Source organism: Acomys russatus, chromosome 17, assembly GCF_903995435.1.
Source record: "Acomys russatus chromosome 17, mAcoRus1.1, whole genome shotgun sequence".
Classification (NCBI taxonomy): Eukaryota; Metazoa; Chordata; class Mammalia; order Rodentia; family Muridae; genus Acomys; species Acomys russatus.
In genome coordinates this window covers 25521765-25542606 of record NC_067153.1, presented here as the reverse complement: position 1 = coordinate 25542606, position 20842 = coordinate 25521765, and the positions used below count along the sequence as shown (strand labels likewise).

General features: G+C 46.3%; 1 protein-coding gene across 1 annotated transcript in view; it reads right to left on the bottom strand.

The window, feature by feature from the left end:
* The window catches only part of Fbxo32 (F-box protein 32), a 34313-nt gene extending 14026 nt beyond the window's left edge, over positions 1 to 20287 (bottom strand). Inside the window, exons 1-4 of the mRNA XM_051159635.1 lie at positions 20148 to 20287; positions 13584 to 13681; positions 12421 to 12470; positions 10986 to 11078 (exon numbers count right to left, since the gene is read on the bottom strand). Of these exons, the coding sequence (XP_051015592.1) occupies positions 10986 to 11078; positions 12421 to 12470; positions 13584 to 13681; positions 20148 to 20263 (357 nt within the window). The 5' untranslated portion in view covers positions 20264 to 20287. The remainder of the gene's footprint in view (positions 1 to 10985; positions 11079 to 12420; positions 12471 to 13583; positions 13682 to 20147) is intronic.
* Between the last annotated feature and the right edge of the window lie 555 nt (positions 20288 to 20842).

Here is a 20842-nt window from a genome sequence, read left to right as displayed (position 1 = left end):
TCTCTGCGAGTTCCAGGCCAGCCTGGTCTACAAAGTGACTCCAGGACAGCCAAGGCTACACAGAGAAACCCTGTCTTGAAAAAACAACAAACAGGCAAACAAACAAGAAAACAAACCATAAGTGAAGGTTCCAGAGTCAAACTGCCTGCTTCAGTTTTTCTATCTATAAATTTTGTGTAGTGATAGCACCCACTTTCCAACTGTTCTGAAGATTAAATAGTTCATCAAACCCTCACAATGTGCCAGGTACCAAGAATATACTCAGTAGCTATAGAAAAGACAGCTTAGATAAAATAATCGCTAGGCAAAAAACAGTGAACTACTAGGGTAAACTACAGCTTGTTTAAAGACTCTATTTCAATTGTACTTGGTGTCAACTAGATGCTTTTAGACGTTAATATTCCTCTGGCATCTTTATTTCATTTGTGACGCATTTAATAGCTCTCTGTAGATACACTTCATGACTTTCAGGGGTGCTTCTACCATGAAGCCATATTTTGCTATCAACGGTGGATATTGACTATGTGCAAAGATGGTGCCACATAGTTCACCTGCACGGTCTCAGTTTTCAACAACAAAGAAGTCATGTTCCCCGTTTGACAAACAAAGATGCGAAGGCTCAGAGCAGTTAAGCAGCAGGAGAAAAGGTGGGGTCGAGACGAGTCCACATATGTCTAGCAGAGAATATGTGCTTGGATACTCAATAAATTGGCATATAGGGCCAAATTTTATTCTAACAATTGTAGCAATACTTGTTATTGTCTTGGGAAAGAATCTGGAAACTTTGTATCAACACTGTGCTATGATCAGCTTGGCAATCACATTGGTGATTAGCTTCCATGCTGAGGTGAAATAAGGCCCAGAACATCTTACTAACACACATTCAGAAAGAGGCAATGGCTTTGTGTTCACCGAGGGGTCGACCTCTTACATCCATACAACTCTACTGCCAAGCAGCAGCAGAGAGTGTCATGTGATACCAACAATGACGGGATGAGTCTGTCATTTTGTTGTTCAGAGAGCTGTTTGCCCCAGAGAATAGATTTGTATCCGGTAATTTGTTTACCAAGATGACTAAGCCAATGGGACCCTTTGCCCTTAGCCACAGGAGAAGGAGAGGGTAGAGGAAAATGTCTTGTTTGGAAGTAGCTGTCTTCTGTTGAGCAAATTTTAGCTCAGGAGCCAGTAATTTGTGGCCGTGTTGAAGGAGAGGCAGAGGTGGAGGGGAACAGGAGGAAGTCAAGCTCTAGGCTGCCCCTGAATGCCATGGTGTCATTGTGAGTGGGCAGTGTGGGGAACTGCCATTCTGTGTACGGATTCACTGTGCACTGAAGAATGAAGTTTGCTACTGCAGACAGCGGGTGGTCATCACATGCCCGGACCACATCCTGCCCATCAGCCTCAGCTCTTGTTGGTTTTGGAGATGATGAATTGGAGAAAAGTCTAGTTGCAAGCTGTTGAGGGGCTTTTCGGGGTCCCTCTTGGGGTTTCATAATAAAGAGAAGGAGACATCTGTGTAGTATAAGCCTGTTAGCCTTTTTGCTGGGGGCAGTCTCCTCTGCTAGCCATCTAGGCTTGACCCAACACTCCCCGCCCCCAAGTCTCAACTGACCGCTTCTCCAGCTCAGCCTCTGGCTTGGCTCCTCCCACAACTCCAGCCTCCAGCTCTTTATTCATCAGAAGCCACTCCTCCTTCCTAATACGAAAAGGGGCTTATTAGCATAGTGGGAGAGGTTTCACAGCTTTCTCACTTGGAACCAACCAGCAGCAGGGCTGTTGGTAGACTCGTCCATCTCTTAGTGTCGCTTTTTGTCCAGACTGATTGCTATGTCACCTGCTACAAGACAGCTTGCCTTTTAACATGATAATCTCAGAGAACCACTGACCACTCTGTTTACACCCTTTTTGGGCAGGTGAGGAGGTGACAAACATTCACATACAGAAATCAGGTCTTGTGGGCTATAGAAATGACAGCACCACCTATCCTGCCAGCACTTGGCGCTGCCGGCACAGCAATTAACAACTGAGAATACAGGGGCACACAGTCATAGCCAGTTGATACAATATGGGTTGGGTTAGGTTACCCCAACAGCAGGCAAAGCTACACAGCAAATCTCAGAGTGTATGATGTGCTGCTTGGATCGCCACCGGGCAAAAGCAATTTCCCTCCCATTGTCCTTTAGTAAAAAGCAGGTCTCTTCTAGAATTCATCCTAGCACAGCACTTTAACATTTATGTACGTGTGTGCCGCCACGTGCGAGTGGACATCAAGAAACACTGCGAGTGGGAGTTGGTTTGGCTCCCCACTTTCACCTTTATGTGCACTCTGGATTTGAATTCAGGTAATCAGGCATGGTGACAAGTGCCTTTACCCGCTGAACCATCTTCCTAGCCTAGCACTAATATTTCTAAAAAAGGATATCATGTCACTGCACCACTCAAAATCCTAGATGGTTTCCTTCTGCATATGGCAAAATCCCCAAGCTCCTTTCCACAACTGATAAGGTCCTCCTGGACCTACCTCCTGCCCTTCACCAGCCTCCTTTTGCACAGTGGCCCCAAACTCGCTCTGCCCCTGCTATACAGCCCAACTGCTCCTTGAACAGGTGAAGTTTGTGCCCACTTGTGGGTCTCTGCCTCCGCCGCATCTTTACATGCGTGGCTCCATCTCATCCCGCAGGTCTTCATTCAGATGTTGCCTGGATGGAGCTCAGAGAGATCTCTCAGACATCTTACCTGAAAACCAGCCCCTGTTCCATCCATCCAACTTTCCTGACCCTCCACTGTTCCTTTATGCACAGCTTTGCTGACCTTCACACACTCGCTGCCTGTCCAATCAGAAGCTCTCCCTCAAAGCCCTAGAGGGAACCTGGTTTACTACGTCACCCCTGCTTATTATATGCCAGTCACTCTGCACATACTTGGTTTTTATACATTTGTCTTTGAGAATCAAAGAGTATTATTTCTGAAAGGGTTCTGGAAACAGTTGACCCAAATGCCTTGCTGATTGGGATAAGGTACTTCCTGATAGTTAAATGACGTAATTCTAGATTGCCTGCACTTTCAGGTTGGTGGTCATCTGTGTCAGAGTGGTGCTCTAGGACAAAGTCCTAAAGGTTACCTACCCCCCCAAAAAACCTCAATCCCCCCCATGAATGGCAAGCAAGCCTAACCTCTACAGAGATGCTGACAATCAAGCCTTCAGAGGTTTTGGTAAAAATAGTAGCTCTGCTTCCTGTTAGTTTAAAAGGTCAAACCCAAATGGAGGTTGACCATGTATAGTCTATCTCATGAGGGATATTTTTAAGACTATATAAAAATATATTTGTGTCTTCGCTGGGTGTGGTGGTCCATGCTTTTAATCCCAGCACTTGGGAGGCAGAGGCAGGTGGACGTCTGAGTTTGAGGCCAGCCTGGTCTACGGAGTGAGTTCCAGGACAGCCAGGGCTACATAGGAAAAACCTTGTCTTGAAAAGCCAAAAAGACTGTTGAAGAATGTATTTGTGTCTTGGCTGGGTGTGATGGCATGTGCATTTAATCCCAGCACTTGGGAGGCAGAGGCTGGTGGATCTTTGTGCCTTTGAGGCCAGCCTGGACTACAGAGAGACCTTGTTGCTAAAGACAAACAAGCAAAGAATAAGAGGAAAGAGTAGGTGCATGTCTACACTCTTCCATCTCCTAGGAAGAGAGGTTCTCCAGAACTTGCTTGGAAAATCTGTCAGCATGACCAAAAGCAGAGAAAAGTTGCCAGTATCAACAAGTCCAATCTATGTGTCACGCGCTCAGTGCCCGAGCTGGGTGCCCACTGGAAGGTGGCGTTACTTGTAACAAGCCCTCAGTTACATCAGGCAGCACCTCCGCCTGCACCGAGGTCCCGTGTTCTTCCAAGATCCTTATTTATATCCCATGGATAACATAGCTTGCAACCCTGGAAAGCTTTGTCCTGACTTTTGAGCTTGAACACTGGCAGGTTGTAAGAAGAAACATTTCAGCCACATTAATAATCTCCAGGCACGTCAAGACTGGGTAAATATTATTTGCAAGTGAAACGGCTCTTGAACTAAGGGAGCTAAAATGATGTAGATGGCCAAGTTTATACGAATTAATTGTATCCTTAGTCCAGAGAACTGTGTCTCTCCATCTTTCATCTCTCTCAGTTACTTTGGAACATACCAAGGGTTCCTGATTTGAGCAGCCATGTCCTCCTTGGTGACGCTGTTTAAACTGAGCTGCTCAACTCTTCCAGCATGGCCTCATCTACTCCAGAATGCTCCACCTCTTCCTATGGGTCCATGAGGCTGAATGTGACAGTGTCCTCAGCCTCAAGTCTTCGTCACTCCCCGTTGCTCCGTCCCTTCCCATCTCCAGGTTTCCGCGCGCACGTTTTGTTTCTGCAAAGCCTTCTACCTGCCTCTCCATCTGGCCAAACCCTGGCCAGCATCTCTGGTTCTGCTTCTTTCAAGAAGCCATATCCAAAAAAAAAAAAAAAGAAAGAAAAGAAGCCATATCCAGTGCTCCTAGATGGCACCAAACCCAACCGATCGCTTATGTGGTGCTTTGATGTCAGGGCCCAAAACTCCTGGCAGCAGAAGCTAGGCTCCATGCAATTCTCAGGTGGCTAAGGCACACTAGTACGTGGGCTCAGTACAAATTAGGGCTTCGAAAGCATTCACTTGAAGCATTCTGCCATGTACAGGGTCTAACAGGAGGATGATGTCAACTCTTCCTTCCTTGACACTGGACAATTTGCACTCAACCAAGACCACAGTATAGTATCAGCATCCATACCTTCCCGAGCACCCTTCTTGGATGCGCACTAAGCTTGTTCTTAAGACTCAGTTCACCTGTTCACTCTGTAATACGTGCAGACTCAGCAAGAATCCAAGGTGGACTTCAACATAAAATGTGTTTCTAAGACCTATGCTACTGTGTTTAGCTTCTGGGTGCCTACAAAAGAGCACACTTTTGACCCAGTAGTTTCTAAAGCAGGACAAGAAAAGTCAGCTAGAAAAATATGGAAACATGGCAATTCAAATCGTATCTGAGAGTCATTTCAAGGCAGGCGCCCGCTACTGCTGTGTGGACTTGCCGCTCCTGCAGTGGCTGGCTTCCTTCCTGCTATTTCAGACACCACTAGTTTTAAGACCCTGACGGCTGAGGCCGCCCTCCATCTCAGGAAGGCCACCAAGTATGTGAAGCACCAAATTAATCCAAGGTTACTGTGGACTAGGAACCTGCATGAAGGGCCAGGCTATTATGCATATCACAACCCACTGGGGCTTGGCATCAGCAGGCCCTTAATTTCAGTACTGGGTTTAAATTTGACTCATTGGGTCATATTTGGTCTTCTGTTTGCCAAGCCACTCTCCAACTTAAACGGAAACATGTTTTTGGAAAAATGCATTTTCAGGGCCATAGGAATGCAGCAACTTGCTCGAAATATTTAAATAGATTTAGGGTGGTAGTGTGGTAAAAAAATAAGAATGTGCCTTAAAGTTGTATTAAAGAGGGACACTGAGAGTAGCGCCTCTAGACTTTCTTTGTCCTTCCTGCCCCACTAGCACACAGGGGCTAGTTTACCCTAGTCAGGAAGTGGGCATTCCAAGCTCTGCATGGACTTCCTGGGTTGGTAATTGCAGCTGTAGTTGCCAGGTGGTTCGTCTCATTTTCATCCCGTAGAAGAGCTGAGAATGATGGTTGAAGTTATGTTGGCATCACGGTCTTTTCCTGTGAATATGTGTCCACGCACACACAAACAGCTATGTGATACAGAAGAAGGCAGAGTCTGCGGCCATACCACCCTGAATGGGCCCAATCTCGTCTGATCTCAGAAGCTAAGCACGGTCGGGCCTGGTTAGTACTTGGATGGGAGAAGAAGGCAGAGGGCAACGCGACAGCGCAGTGAGTAAAAGTGCTTGCTACACACAAGCCTGATGGCCTGGGCTCAATCTCTGCAACCCAAGATGGAAGGAGAAAACTAATGTTCAAAAGTTGTCCAGTAACCTCCATGCATGTGTTGTAGCATGTGCATGTCTGCGCTCACATGCACACACCATACATGTCACACACACACACACACACACACACACACACACACACACACACTGAATTAAAGAAAGGAGTCTCCATTCTGCACTTGCCCATCTGAGCATATGGTGGAGGACCAAGTACAGGACCACAGCGCAGAGGACCAGGTTAAATCCCCCATGGCTCTTCTTGACTAGGCAACCTTGTACAAATCACCCACCTCCCTCACGTTTGCTTTCTCATCTTCAAAATGAGTTTACCACATCCAAACAGCCTGGTCTCACCAAAGTAGAGGTCCAGGGGTTAGAATTAGCGAACTGCAGAGATACCTGGTACCTGGTTGAATGTCAGAAGCTGCCATAAAGCATCACTTACTAAAACAATGCCTTTCCAACGTTCTCCATACTCGCTGAGGTTTTTCTTCCCTGTGGACACTTCCTGTCTACCAGATGACGTCACTACCTCTTTGTTTATCCACATCTCACTGAGCCATCATCGCCACCATTCGTCCACTTAGGTACAAATGAGTCACACATTTATCTCATTTGCTGTTAGCTACAGCTTCCAGAGAGTGGGGGTGTCTATGACAGTCACTCCCATTGTACCCGGGGAATGACAAAGGTTTGCTCATGATCACGTGTAAACTGTGCATGGCCACAGCCTCAGCTGATCCTGTATGCTCGGCTAGATTCACCCAGACAGAATGTTCTGCTCCGTGATCTCCAGATAGACAGGAACCCTGGCTGCTTTCTCCAGACTCCTTGGGTTTTAGTGCTCCTCGAGACCCGCTCAGACCCCACTTTCTCCTTCCCAGTAGTCTTTCTTGGGTAAGCTGTCCACGTGATCCCATCTCCTGAGACTTTGCAGGCTACCTCCTCTATGCCACCTACCTACACTTCACATGTCACCCCCTCCTCTACATGTCAGTACCTACCAGGCACCTTCAGACTCTGTCTTATGGTGATGGCTCAGGAAACTGTGGTACGTATTTTTCAAACCACCAACTAGATGCCACAGCAGAGGTCTGAACACTTTCAAAAGAGAGTAAATGTTTCAGGTTTACCGGCCACAAGAACTGTCACGCAACCCCAAGTCCAACCTCCACTTGGCACAGAAGGAGCTGCAGACAGGATGTAACTAACAGGTGTGCACAGCTGAGCGCCAGTGGAACTGCATGGACACTGATATTGGGGTGTTGTGCATAATTTTAATGTCTTATTAATTACTATACTTGATTGCTCAATTTTTAAAAAGCACTTGAAAAATAGACAAATCATTCTTGACTTGTGGTGCATACACACACAGGTAGGGGGCCAGACTGGCCTGGGCGCTTGCCCTATTCCTGTTGTGGACTTTAAGGCAGAGCCATATCTATTTACTTCTGTCGCCCTCACTGGTTAATAGCAGATGTGAAAATATCACATACTCTGAAGTAATACAAGTCTGAATTCAATTCCAGCTGTATTTTACACTATATTCAGCCATACCAGGTAAAGACTTACACTCATGCATATATATGTGCATTTTTTTCAGTATTAGGGCTAGACTCCAGGGCATTACATGTACTAGGCAACTGCTCAACCATAGAGCCCTAGGTCATTTGGGGGGGGGGGTGCTATGGAGTTTTAACTGAATTCCATTTCATACCAATAATACAGCCCCCCCCCACTCCTTGAATAATGGTCTGTCTTGGAGATAGATCCATTTTATCATATATAAGAAAATCTTGTGTTGGGCTGGAGATATGGCTCAGAGGTTAAGAACATTGTCTGGTCTTCCAAAGGTTCTGAGTTCAATTCCCAGCAACCACATGGTGGCTCATAGCTGGCTCACACGCAGGTATAATACTGTATAAATAATAAATAAATCTTTTTTTAAAATCTTGTTTTAAAGCATTTATTTTTATTTTGTGTGTATGCAACGTATATGTTGAGCATGTGTGTGCACATGTCACAGCAAGTGTATGGAGAGCATAGGGCATCTTTACTCCTTCCATCTTGCTTTGAGGCAGGGTCTCTTTCACTTTTTTAAAGTTGATTTTTTAAAAAAAATGTTTATTATTTTTTATTTTTTTTAATTTTTTAAAATTTATTTTTATTTTTTTAATTAATTATTTATTTATTTTTATTTATTTCTTATTTTTAAGCTGTTTTTAAAAAATTTATTTATTTATTTTATTTTAAAAAATTTAAATTTACTTAGCTGTATACATAAAAGTAAAAAAAATTAAATAAAAAAGTTAAAAATTAAATAAAATTTACTTAGTGCACATGTGTGTGTGTCTGTGTGTGCGTGCCTGTGTGTGAGTGTGTACACGCATATGGTGGCTTACATATGGATAGCAAAGGACAATTCGTGGAGTCGGTCTCTCCTACTATGTGGGCCCAGTTGCCAGGCTTGTGTGGCAAGTGCCTTTACCTGGCGCATCACCTCCCTGTCCTTAGTAGCTCAGCCTTCCTCAGTGACTCACTGAAGAATAGGGGTGCTTAGGTAAACCCTGATGTCCCCTGTCATCGAGCCTCACCGCAGAGAGAGTGAGGGTTATTTTAAAAAAATGTTCCTCCATTCTCAGTACCTCAGAAGTCCCACTGGAAAGAGGCAAATCTTTTAACTATAAACCCAGACTCTCCATATTAATCGCTCCAGAAAGATGGCCAAACATACTTCAGTCACTGAGACATGTACAACATTTTCACACTCTTTATCTTCATTTTCACACTGCATTCCCTCATCCTCAGAGAAAGGCTTTGACACAGCTTCACAGGTCAGAGGGTCATCTGATTGGTGGAAGGTACCACAGCTAATACGGTTTGGACTTCAAGCCGGAAAGTGCGAGAGGCTCCCCTCTTTCCGTCGCGCATTACAGACGGATCACAGGTTGTAATTTGATGCTATGTATCCTGTTTAAAAGTTCATTATGAGAAGTACAACATTTCAGCCCTGAATAAAGTCCTCAGTTTAGTTGCAGACGCTAAAACGCACAGGGATTCCCCTCACAGATATTTAAAAGGCACCAATACCTACACATAACCTGCAACTCATTAATTCCAAGGCCCGTCCGGCGGGTGCCCGTCACCTACCAGCTCTCTAGGTGATTACAATGTGCAACCAAGGCTGAGATCTGCAGCATTCCCTAGCCTTGGTGTCCCAGCAGTCAGCTGCTCTTCCTAGTCACCAACCTCCACGCTCCTTTTATAGGGACTCGATGGTAGTTTTGGTAAGCAGGCAATATTACCTATTAGTGGTTGAGTCTGCATAGCTGGCTGTAATCTGCAGCGCTCAGCCATGTATAAAAGCATTACTGTGTTTCCACATCTTCCCTTTGATACCAGGGACAGCCCTCTTACAGAAGAGGAAACCAAGTGAGGCCTGATTAGGACATTTCCTTTAAGCCTCTCTGACTAGAAAGAACCAGGGAGGCAGATACAAGTATGAGCTCTTAAAACTACCCAGTTTTCGAATCTGCAATTTGTTCCTCCCATAGCTCTATAACCTCAGATAAGTCAGTCACCTGGCTGTACCGTGTGTTTACATGGAAATTATATAAACATCTCCATTTCATAGGAACACTGAGAAAAGCAAAGGTGAAAATGTACGCTGCTGGGTTATAATTTGAGCTCTCTGCTTTTTTATTTTTTTTATTTTTAAAAAGAAAAGTAGGTGGGATGGAAGCCATCTAAAACCAGATCATTGTGATGATCGATTTGTAACACGTAATCAGATCCGAGTGTCTCCTCTAACACAGATGACGGAAACTATTCATATTCTTAGCAACAGAAGTTTCCAGATCTCCCTGGGACCATTTCCAACCATCCAGACTAGTGTGCCTGCACTGCAAGGACTAGATGACCTCTCTCGACCAGCAGAGTCATGCCGGATGACAGGAACATTTTGCCCAAGGAGGGCTCTTATTTTTATCCCTCTTGGACTGAAGAACGGCTCAGCCAGAGAGAGTGGAAAGGACTGCTCATGCGTCATGGGCTCGGCCCAAGGCTTCCAACCTGCTGCTTGAAGGCCTGGGCTTCTGCCAGGTCACTCTGCACAGGCAGCCTGTATCTGCCCAGATGACAGGTGAATGAACCAGGCCTCAAGGAGGCTTGAATGTCATCCCTCTGGCTGAGCCTCTGCAGTCATCTGACTGTGTGATGGGCACCGAAAAGCCGCGCAACCCAGAAAAAGAAAACAAAAGCTAAGCCAAGCAACACCCACAGGAGAAAATTCCCTCTGACTCTAGAACCCCAAAAGCTTAACAGCTGCTTCTTCCCAGGGTGAACCATCAACAAAAAAATGTACAGCAGTGTTTGTGTGTGTGTGTGTGTGTGTGTGTGTGTGTGTAAAAACAATCACCCAAATAGTAGCTTTAAAGTCATGTTAAATTTACGAATGCTACTTCATTAACTGTTTCAAAATAGGGTTTAAAATAGAAAGCAGTGTCAGACTTGTAGATGGAGTTTTGGTATGGGGTGGGAGGCATGGGAAGGCCACACTGAGGGGCTTCGAGTGCAACCATTTTGGGGCCGAAATGATTGCTATGACCCAAAGCGAGCTGGAGCAGCAGAGTGAGAAGAAGCAGAAGCTTCCGTACAAGTTTAATTTGGGGCTCATTTCCCAAGAGTCTCTCTCCTTCACTGGTGTTGCTGCCTATTGCATGCTCCCACTTAAATAGGGGGTATGTGTGGGAGGATCAGGAGTGAATTTTCATTTGGGATAACTGGCTTATCGATGCACAGATTCATTGAGGAATTAGAGCACTTCATGTCTGCCGGCGGGGGGTGGGGGGGCTGACCATCTAAACCCTCAAGTACTAGGATGAGAGGAAGACAGGTTGGAGAGAGTTGTTTTCTGCTTGCCATGACACTCTCAGGATCATGAAAATCCCGCCCCACCCCCGCAAGGACAACATGAATGTTAACAATCCAATTCAAGAATCTGGCTAAGCTTGGGCTCCTGAGACTCACCCTTACGACGTAGTTGAATCTTCGGGAATCCAGGATGGCAGTTGAGAAGTCCAGTCTGTTGAAAGCTTCCCCCAAAGTGCAGTATCCATGGCGCTGTGACGAGACGTGGCATATGAGTGAGACAGAGGCCTGCCGTGTGAAAACTATTCTCGGGCATAGTCCAGAGGACTCCACAAACCAGCGGGCTGCCCGTCTTAGAGGACGCGGCTTGGCCTTTCATTCTTCATCCACATCCCAGGAGACAGAAGGTGGGTGGTGAAGCCCACATCTACTTTAGTTGGGGACTAACCTGTGGAGGACCCCTCTTCATGGCTAGCAGCACTCTAGCTCTCTGCACACACTAGCCTGGGCGTGTTAATGTACAATGACACACTGGGAACTGAGCATCTGCTATTTGGGACTGTGTTTTGTTTTGTTTTGTTTTTCCAGACAGGGTTTCTCTATGTAGCCTTGGCTGTCCTGAACTCACTTTGCAGAGCAGGCTGGCCTCGAACTCACAGCGATCCGCCTGCCTCTGCCTCCCAAGTGCTGGGCTTAAAGGTGTGCACCACCACGCCCGGCTACACTATTCGGGACTGTGATAGCATCTCTTTTGTACTTAAGGGAAGAGAATCGGTGCTCCCTGCCTCCACGGTGGCATCGCCCTGCATCCACTGATGATGCTTGCTTTATGAGGAAGAAAACAAGCTTTGAATGTTTAGCATGCATGCACAGAGAACTGGGAATACAGAGTGGATTTCATCTCATCCTTGCCTAAGTTTCTGGGTGATTTGGGTTTGTCACTGATCCACCCTCTCTAGGTCTGATGTCTTAGAGAAATGAAGTGTTTTCCAAGGTCCCTGAAAGACTAGGAATGTGGTTGCCCTGTCATATTGCCTCATGTTCTAGTGAGCAAATTGCCTGTTTTGCTACTAGACAGCTAGTGTAAAGTCTTGTACTCGCTCGCAGCACAGACAGCAAGCTCTAAAAACATATCCACTGCCCGTAGATAGCACCAAACCCAACCGATTACTTATGCGGTGCTTTGATGTCAGGGCCCAAAACACCCAGCAGCAGAAGCTAGGTTCCATGCAATTCCTAGGTGGCTAAGGCACACTGGTACGTGGGCTCAGTACAAATTAGGGCTTCAACTTGAAGCATTTAGCCATGTACAGGGTCTAACAGGAGGATGACATCAACTCTTCCTTCTTTGACATTGGACACTTTTCACAGAACCAAGAGGCCTTTGAATTCTAGGTCACAGTATAGTATAGTATGGGGTTTAATGATTAGTCTTCTCAAAGCTACCCTCTAACCAAGCTGAAGTCTGAAGAGAGCTCTCTCCTCTCCCTTTCTCTGACAGAAAGCCGATACCCTCCCTCCTCCTGCTGGAATTCTGTCTTAGGAAGGACAGCTTTACTAAGCATGGGGCTTTAGCAATTGCATCAGTGCTCACCTCCTTAGTACTTCCTTTGTGAACATAGATCCATTTTTCTTGATGGAAATCTACAGAGGCCAATAAAAGAAAAAGAAAGACATCAGAAAAATCTGTAGCAGGCCTACCAAGATTTTAAATATGATGCACTTAAAAATATTTATTCTAAAGCTTAAAATGTTTTGACCAAAAAAAAAAAAAAAAAAAAAAAAAATTCACTAACAATCTAAGAGGATGAAAACTCTCAATTTCTGTAGTGTCCAAATACTGGAGCTCTAAGTTGCTTTGTCTGAATCTTTGATATCAGATGCCGTGTTCCTAAACCTCCCAGTTCCAAAGACAACCTAACACTCAAGTAATTACCTTCGTTTTAAATGCCAAACCTGAAACTTACACAAGGTTATAAAAAGCAGACTCAGAACAGGCCACGTGACATATCAGGTGGATTAAATACAAATAACTTATAACTCATGCTTTTTAATAGAACCTTACATTCTCTGCTAGTGTGTAAGCGTCTAGACCACGTGAATATAATTTGTGTAAGCAGGACACACCTATTTTCTTCTTTCCTCCTTTTGCATTTTGAGACAGGGTCTATGTATCCTAGGTTGGCCTCGAACTCACTGTGTGACTGATGCGATCGTGAACACTACTGAAATGGTTCATCTGGCTGCATTCCTGTACTGTAGTTACCTTACCTATGTCAATGCAAGGGACAAGCAGGGGATAAACTCAAAAGGCAAGGACTTTTTTCTTTTTAGGTTTTTTTTTTTGTTTTGTTTTGTTTTTGTTTTGTTTTGTTTTGTTTTTTTTGAGACAGGGTTTTTCTGTGTTAATAGCCCTGGCTGTTCTGGACTGGCTTTGTAGACCAGGCTGGCCTTGAACTCACAGAGATCCACCTGCCTCCACCTCCGAGTGCTGGGATTAAAGGTGTGCGCCACCGCCTTTCCTTTTGAGGCAGGGTCTCACGTAGCTCCAGGCTGACTTTGGATTTGCTATGTAGCAAGGACAATAGCCTTGAACTTTGGGTCCTTTTGCTGGGATGGCAGGCCAGAGCTACCACGCCCAGTTTATGGAGTATGAAGGGACTGACCGCAGGCATTTCTGCATCCTAGGCAGGCACTCTACCAACTGAGCGCTGTCCCCAGACACCTTTCTTCTTACATTCAAAACGAACGACTTACACTGAGTTTTGGTTTTGCTGTTCAGGATGTCTTTCTTTCTCTTCTTGGCTGCGACGTCGTAGTTCAGGCTGTTGAAGAGATTCTCCTTGTTGCAGTAACTGTAACAGGAAAGAAGAAGGATGCTGCCACCAGAACTGGAAACAGCTATAAACAACTCACTGGAGTCTTAAAACACCACATACATGCTTCCTAGACAAAACAAAACAATAAAATCATCTTCAAAAAAAAAAAGTCCACGCAGGCCAAGGCACAGGCTTCTTTCTTTTAGTAAAGCTGCCATCCGCTCCGTGTGGAAGGCAGGGATGGGGGCATGTGTTCCTTTCTAACAGGGCTTCCTATTATAATTTGATACAGAACACTATACTCTCTAAGAGCGATGCAATCCATTACAATATCACTTTAAACAGCTGTACTGCTGAACGGGGTTGGGGGTTGGGGGTTGGGCTTGGGGGTGAGGGTGGGGGTGACGGCTGGTGTCACTGTGCCACACAATGCCTGCATTTTTGCAAGACGCAGAGCATCTATTCCAAGCTGCCGTGGCTTCTTCTTTCCCTCCCCACCACCTTCCCTCCTTCCCATCCCTCTTCTTGCCCTCCTCTTTATCCTCCTTTTCCTTCTTCTCCATCCCCATCTCTCTTTTTGAGACAGGGTCTCATTATGTATAATAGGCTGGCCTCAAACTCACATGGACTCACTGGCCTCTGCCTCTTCAGTGTTAGGATTAGAGGTACGTGCCACTATGCCCAAAGCCTTTCAAGACAATATTTTACTATGTAGCTCAGGCTGGCCTTGAATTACTATGTAGCACAGGCTAGTTTCGAACATCCTGTTCCTCCCCCTCAGCCTCCTGAGTACTGGGCGTAGAGAACTCTGGATTGTAGGCATGTTGATATCACATCCTGCTCTTTATAAACAGTTCCATTGAGCCATAAAGGTCACACATTAAACAACGCATCCATTTTAACGCATAACCAAGCCCCTTAGCTAGCGTGTTCATGCCAAGTCTTTAAAACATGATCACAGTTACAGAAATCTGACTTACAAACTCCTTTTCCAGCAGGTATTTTGTGTATGATGTTGGTTGTTTAGCTTTCTGACTAACGGCACTAGGCCTCAGGCTGGAAGGTTAAGATGTTGGGTCCTAATAGAAACCAGGAAAATTCATAATTCATAAACTTGGAGGGGCTGAAAAGACATCAAAGACTCTTATCCAATTCGTAGGTCACTGATAGGTGGGTTGGTCCTACTTTGGCCAGGTACCTACTTAGGTCAGCAAATGGAGATGTCACGGGAGTAAGGGTGATAGTCTCATGATGTAAAGAAAATCCTGAATACTTTCTACAAAAATGATGGGGAAGAAATACTAAAATTTAACAAGAAGATGAGTTCCCTGCCTCTTTCAATCTTCAGAGGCAAGCAAGATTTATAACAACAACCTGTACAAATTAGGTGTGTGTGTGTGTGTGTGTGTGTGTGTGTGTGTGTGTGTGTGTGTCTATTAATATATTGAGACCTTTCATTTTCTGATGTCCTCTGCAGAATTTAGAATATGATTTGATTTCTATCTTTTATGTGGGGATGAATATAAGCATATATGCTCGTCTCTATTTCCTGCTTTGGGTAAATGATAGAGGGAAAAAAAGGCAGGAAACCGTGTTAGTGTTCTTTCATTGCCATCAGTGTCTCCATAGGTAGGACTTGCTTTAGTGTCCAGCTGAAAGGCTAACATCACCCTGTGCTGCTTTCAGAGCCTACAGGGGAAAACCTGACAAAGCACCAGCCAAGCCACACCTGATGCCATTTATTGAGCCCCCCCCCCCCAATGTCTTTAGCCTTCTCTTTTTCATTCAGGGAAACAAGATATTTTTAGGCTTCAGACTGTGTGCTGCAGAAATGACCTCTCTCAGAGGCCCCTGCTTAAGTGAGCCAAGGGTTGAGTGTTTTAGGTCAGGCTTTGTACACTGCCCGAGTGTGTGTCTGTCTGCTTGCATGGCTGTGAGGGGTACTAAGCCACTGACTGGGGAAGATCTGCTTTAACAGGAAGAAAGGGGCAGACCAAACACCAGGACGCCCAGTGTCCAGGCTAACTTGAAGAATTTTAATCTAAGCCGAGGAAGAGGAAACGATGGAAAGTCACTTGAGTGGTCCCTGATGTCCCAAAGCTTCAGAAAATAAAGCTAGAACATTCTGAGTATAAAAATACCATGGGAAGGCTTTTTTTTTTTTTTTTTTTAAAGAAATACACACAAAGACATACAACCGTATAAACCACAGTAAAAATTCCGTAAGTAGAGAACCGGGAAACAAAGCCGTCTTATTTTTAATCACACATATCCTTTCCCTTTTCGGCGCAGCTAGTGACCATTCTCCATAATTTTTAAATGTCTGCACCTCATCTTATAGTTTTCTAAAGGAAAATGGGGTTCAAGGGGATTTGAGTATTTGTTTTTTTCACAGACAGGAGCATGAACCCCTTTAAGCTGGAGTGATTGATGTCAAAAGCCAATTCAAGAACAATTTCACACAGTTGATGATGCCTTCTTGAAACAGAGTGTAGAGAAATTTGTTTACTTGTTTTTCAAGACAGGATTTCTCTGTGTAGCCTTGGCTGTCCTGGACTCCATGTGTAGACCAGGCTGGCCTCCAACTCACAGAGATCCGCCTGCCTCTGCTACCCCCAGTGCTGGGATTACAGGCATGTGTGCCACCATGCCTGGCTGAGTGCAGAAAAGTTTTAAGCACAGGGAAAACCCTATACATCTCATTTTATATTAGGGTTTGAATTCTGGAGGCTTGGGAGCAAGGCTGTGAAGTTTGTGTTGTCTACTTATGTTTTCTTTTAAGCAATAATGTATTCAGTGGCTGTTTTGAGACTTTAGGTACATCTATTTCCAGGAAATGCAAAAATCAATAGACAATTACAACTCAAGTTTTTAATAAGAAAAATGATCATTGTTTACAAATTTGTATATATATGGAAATATATATATATATCAAGGAGGCTACTTTCCTTACTAAATATAACAATAGTCAGTGAGTTGTTACTTTTTAACTACTACTTTTTACTAATCTTGATGTTTATAGGCACAGGCCAAGAATAAGCAAAGAGCCCTTCCCCAACCAACACCCACTTTACCATCAAACATATACACAAAACTGTAAGGTAACTGCAGAAGTGGAAAGTTTTCAAAATAGGGCCATAAGTAAGAGCATTTGGGTGGTAGACAAAAGAGGGGATGGGAAACAGGAGCATTATTTCTTATTCCACTTGTAATTAAGAAAAACCTTTAACAAAACATGTACTGACCCAAAGTTGTTCAACAGCCTGAGATTTTGATGTTCATTTGCTCAAAGTCATACCCAGGTTGCCAAACTTGGAAAGGCTGCTTCCTGGATTCCTTTGGGGAAACAGGCTAGTGCATGAGGCTCCCCTCAATACGGCCTTGCACAGAGTTAAGTGCTCATAAAAATATCTCTACTATTATTTTTATTCAAGGTATCAAGGGCAACTTCCTCCTTCCTGGGCCAGCCTTAGCATCACACAGTACACAACACTGGAACGGGCTTGCAACTGCAGAAGTGCAGGCCTGGAGAAGGGAGCTAAGATTACTCATGCTGCTGGGGTTGGGGTGGGGCAGAGGTGACTGGGAAGGAGGCCGCTGTGGGCCATCTCAACCTCTGCTTCCTTGAAGCATTCTTGGATGGCTCCAGCTCAGTGTTCCTTCCTTGAAATTCTAATCTGCCTCAAAAAACAAACAAACAAAACATTTGCCACCCCTTCTTTATCTTACGTAGTCCTGGCTGTCCTGGAAGTCACTCTGTTAGACCAGGTTGGCTTCAAACTCAAGAGCTCTGTCTACTTCTGCCTCCTGAGTGCCAGGATTAAAGGCGTGCACCACCACTGCTTGGCTCAGTTGCAACTTGTTAAGGGACCACATTTAAGCTTTATCTACATTCTTCTATGATCCCAGGAAACATCTGGCTGCTGGGGGCAGGGTCCTGGACCAGAGAGAGACAATGGCGAGCACAGTCCAGAACAGGTGTATCTGGCAGACAGGGCATGGTTCACACTAAACAATAAGTGTGTGTGCCAAAGCACACCTTTTTTCTCCTCTCTTGCTGGGCAGCTTTCAGGATGGTACATGGAATTGGAGAAGCAGCCTGTGCCTCCATAGTTCAGTTTCCAGTCACTCGGCCTTCCTTTATAAAGGACCTGCCTTTTGTTTTCTTAGAACAAGAGAGGTCATTCAAGCTCACCTGTGTAGCCAGGCACGGGGCCCAAGCCTTACATCACAGGAAAACCAAGACGGAAAAACGGTAGGATATTTGAGATCACAAACCCAGACTCTGAAGGCCAGTGCTTTTGAGAAGTTGGCAGACTCATCTGCTATGGAAGGAGGAGGATTGTTTACGGTTGCTGGGGGAAAAAAAAATACCCTGCAAACAGCCAGCTGCTCTGCTGAGAGGCAGATGACAGAATCATTCTTCAACTGTGACTCAGCAGAGGGCTGCAGGTGGAAGTGACCACCTGTGCTGATCACTACTGAGACAAGGATGGGTGAAAGAGACCTTGACAGCTTCAGCTCACAGGTGTGATGTGCAAGTAAAGAAAGGGGGGATCAGGAAGGGATAAAGGGGTTCAACCTCATTCAACTTCAGGGGTAGCTGTTTTGTTCTTTTTCCTCTTTGTTTTTTTGTGTCTGTTTGTTTGTGAAACGGGGTTTTTCTGGGTAGCCTCAGCTGTCCTGGAACTTGCTGGCCTCGAACTCAGAGATCCACCTGCCTCTGCCTCCCAATCAGGGGTAAGTTTAACTCATCTTCAGGCCTTCTTGTGACAAGCAGGGTGAGCTGTCACTCTTTCTGTCTCACGGAGCAAAGATGGAGTGAGCATCTAGATCAACGGGGGTGGGGTGGGGTGGAGTGGGGTGCGGTAGGGTCTCCCCATTTTAGATCCCGGCCTGCTGAACACAGTGGGCTGTTATGCTATTTTATTGGGGCAAATTCCTGTGAGGCAGCTGGCTGGACCCCTGCTGCGTCACCCTGGAAAGAAGCTGAGCTTTTTATACAGAAACAAAGAGCTGGGATATTCGATTCTGGCTCCTAAGATGGATGGTTACAAGGAGGAGAAAGCTTCGGCTGTTCTCCCTTCTGACATAGCTGAGGACAGAGTATTAGGTATAACTGTTGATTCCAGTCCCTGGAAGACGGCCAGGTGACAGCAGTTGGTGATTTATCTCACTTTCTGTGGAGAACATCTCTTTATAATGCTCTGAATTCCCCTGGGACTGCATCACAGGACCCAACACAAAGGTTAATATATTCGATTCTACTGGAAGGCCCCAAGCTCAATCATTTGTTTCACCTCATTAAGAGAGACAAAGGGAATTCAAGCATTACAAATCACAAACAAATGGGAGACCTTGGAGGTCAAGCTGCTCATATAACCAGTTTCTTGATAATTAGTTAGCAAACCTTTATTCCAACAACCATTGGCAAATCTCACTCAGTGTGACCTGGCCCACTCACAGAACTCTGTTAAAGTCATCTCAAGGATGCAGGGGTATGTGGGTGTTATTCAAAGGATAGTGGGAGAGGAAGGCACCCCAGGGTGACCTCAACTGTACAGGCCCCACCGAAAAAACTTCTACCACGTTCCTCACGTATCTCAGGGAGTCAGCTGTCCAGATTGGGGATTGATTGTCGACATCATAATCTATGAGTGGGCACCTGCTCAGATTTTCCACCAGAAAACAGAGCTCAGGTGAGAATTCAAGTCTGGGTGGTTTTTCTGGCGCTGGTAGGCACCACTAAGGACTGGAGTGTGCTCGCTGTATAAAGACTGGAAAGGACCACGGAGTAAACAGGTGCAAGTGCCTGGTCCTTCCTGAAGCAAAGCACTGTGTATGCTGTTTCATCCCTCGCCTCCCCTCCTCTGGCAGCCCCTAAGTGTTACCACTACCAGCCACTCCACAAGTCTGCGCTTGAGGGCTGCAGACCCAGGGCCCATCGGCTGCCCCTCCCAGTTACTTTTTCTCGGCTCACTCAGCCGTGCACTGTGCGTGGGAAGAGCCTTCATGCACTCAGGGCAGGGCCAACGACCAGTCCCATCATCCGGCGTGTGACTACTGTGCTTGTTTTCTTTGGGTCCTGCCACAGGACAGTGAAAGGCAAACAGCCAACTCGCTAGTGCCCACTTAAAGCAGTAACTGTGCAATTCCGGGGTCTAAAGCAGATAGTCCCTGAATTGTGCTCTTGAGTTCAAATGTTTAGGGACATGATCCCCGCTTGCCAGAATGAGGGATCCCGGCTTCTGTATGGATTCTTTTCCTCCGGGAGACCTGACCTTGGTCGGTAAGAGAAACTAAATTACCCATCTCTTGTGTTCTGGCGACCTTTGCAGAAACACGGGCACCTCACGCTGGGCCCTTTAGCGGGAAGCCCCTTCTTTACCCTGGCCCAACCCAACTTGCCCTCCTTAATCTGCCCCTGCGGTGCGCTCCCACCCCACCCCTCCGACCAGCTGAGATTGGTTTTGTGGAGCTGGAAGTAGGCGAACGTCCTTACCTACTGAGGTCGCTCACGAAACTGCCGCTTTTCTCGTCCAGGAAGCGTTTCCAGCCGTCGGCTGTCTTCACCCAGCTCTGGCCAGGAGACCGCCAGTCCTGCCCGAGGAAAGGCATGGTACCGAGCGCGCACGCGACCGACGGACTGGACGGATTGATAGCCGGGAACCGGCCTGGCTGGCCCAGGGGATGCGCAGAACTGAGAAGATGCTGGAGGAACCCAGGCGGCGCCGGGGACAAGTGTGGGGAAACTGGTGTGGAGGGCTGCGGATCCTGGGTGGGCGCGGGGGGGGGGGTCCCTGCACTCGCAGAGGGCGCAGTAGCTGGGGAGGGTCGCGTGTCGCGTCTGACTTCGGGACTGCTGCGCGGCTGCCGGGACGCAGTATTTATCCCGGGCCGCTGCCCCGTCTCGTCTCTTTGTTGCCGGAAGAGCCGCCTGCTCTTAGCCCGGCCCCCCTTCCCCGGGCCTCGAGGCCACGTGGCTTTGTTTATGGGCTCGCCTTGTTTTCCGAGGCGCCCGCGGCTCTCAGTTGCACAACCTTGAGCCCGTGGAAACTTGAAGCCGCGTGTCCCGCTGACCCTCGGTCTCCTGGCACCTCTGCATCTTCTCCCTCCACCTCTACTCCCATCCCCCCCCCCCCCCCCCCCGGGCGTAGCTGCCGCCACCAAGATCCCGGCCTTGTACTTCGTTTACGT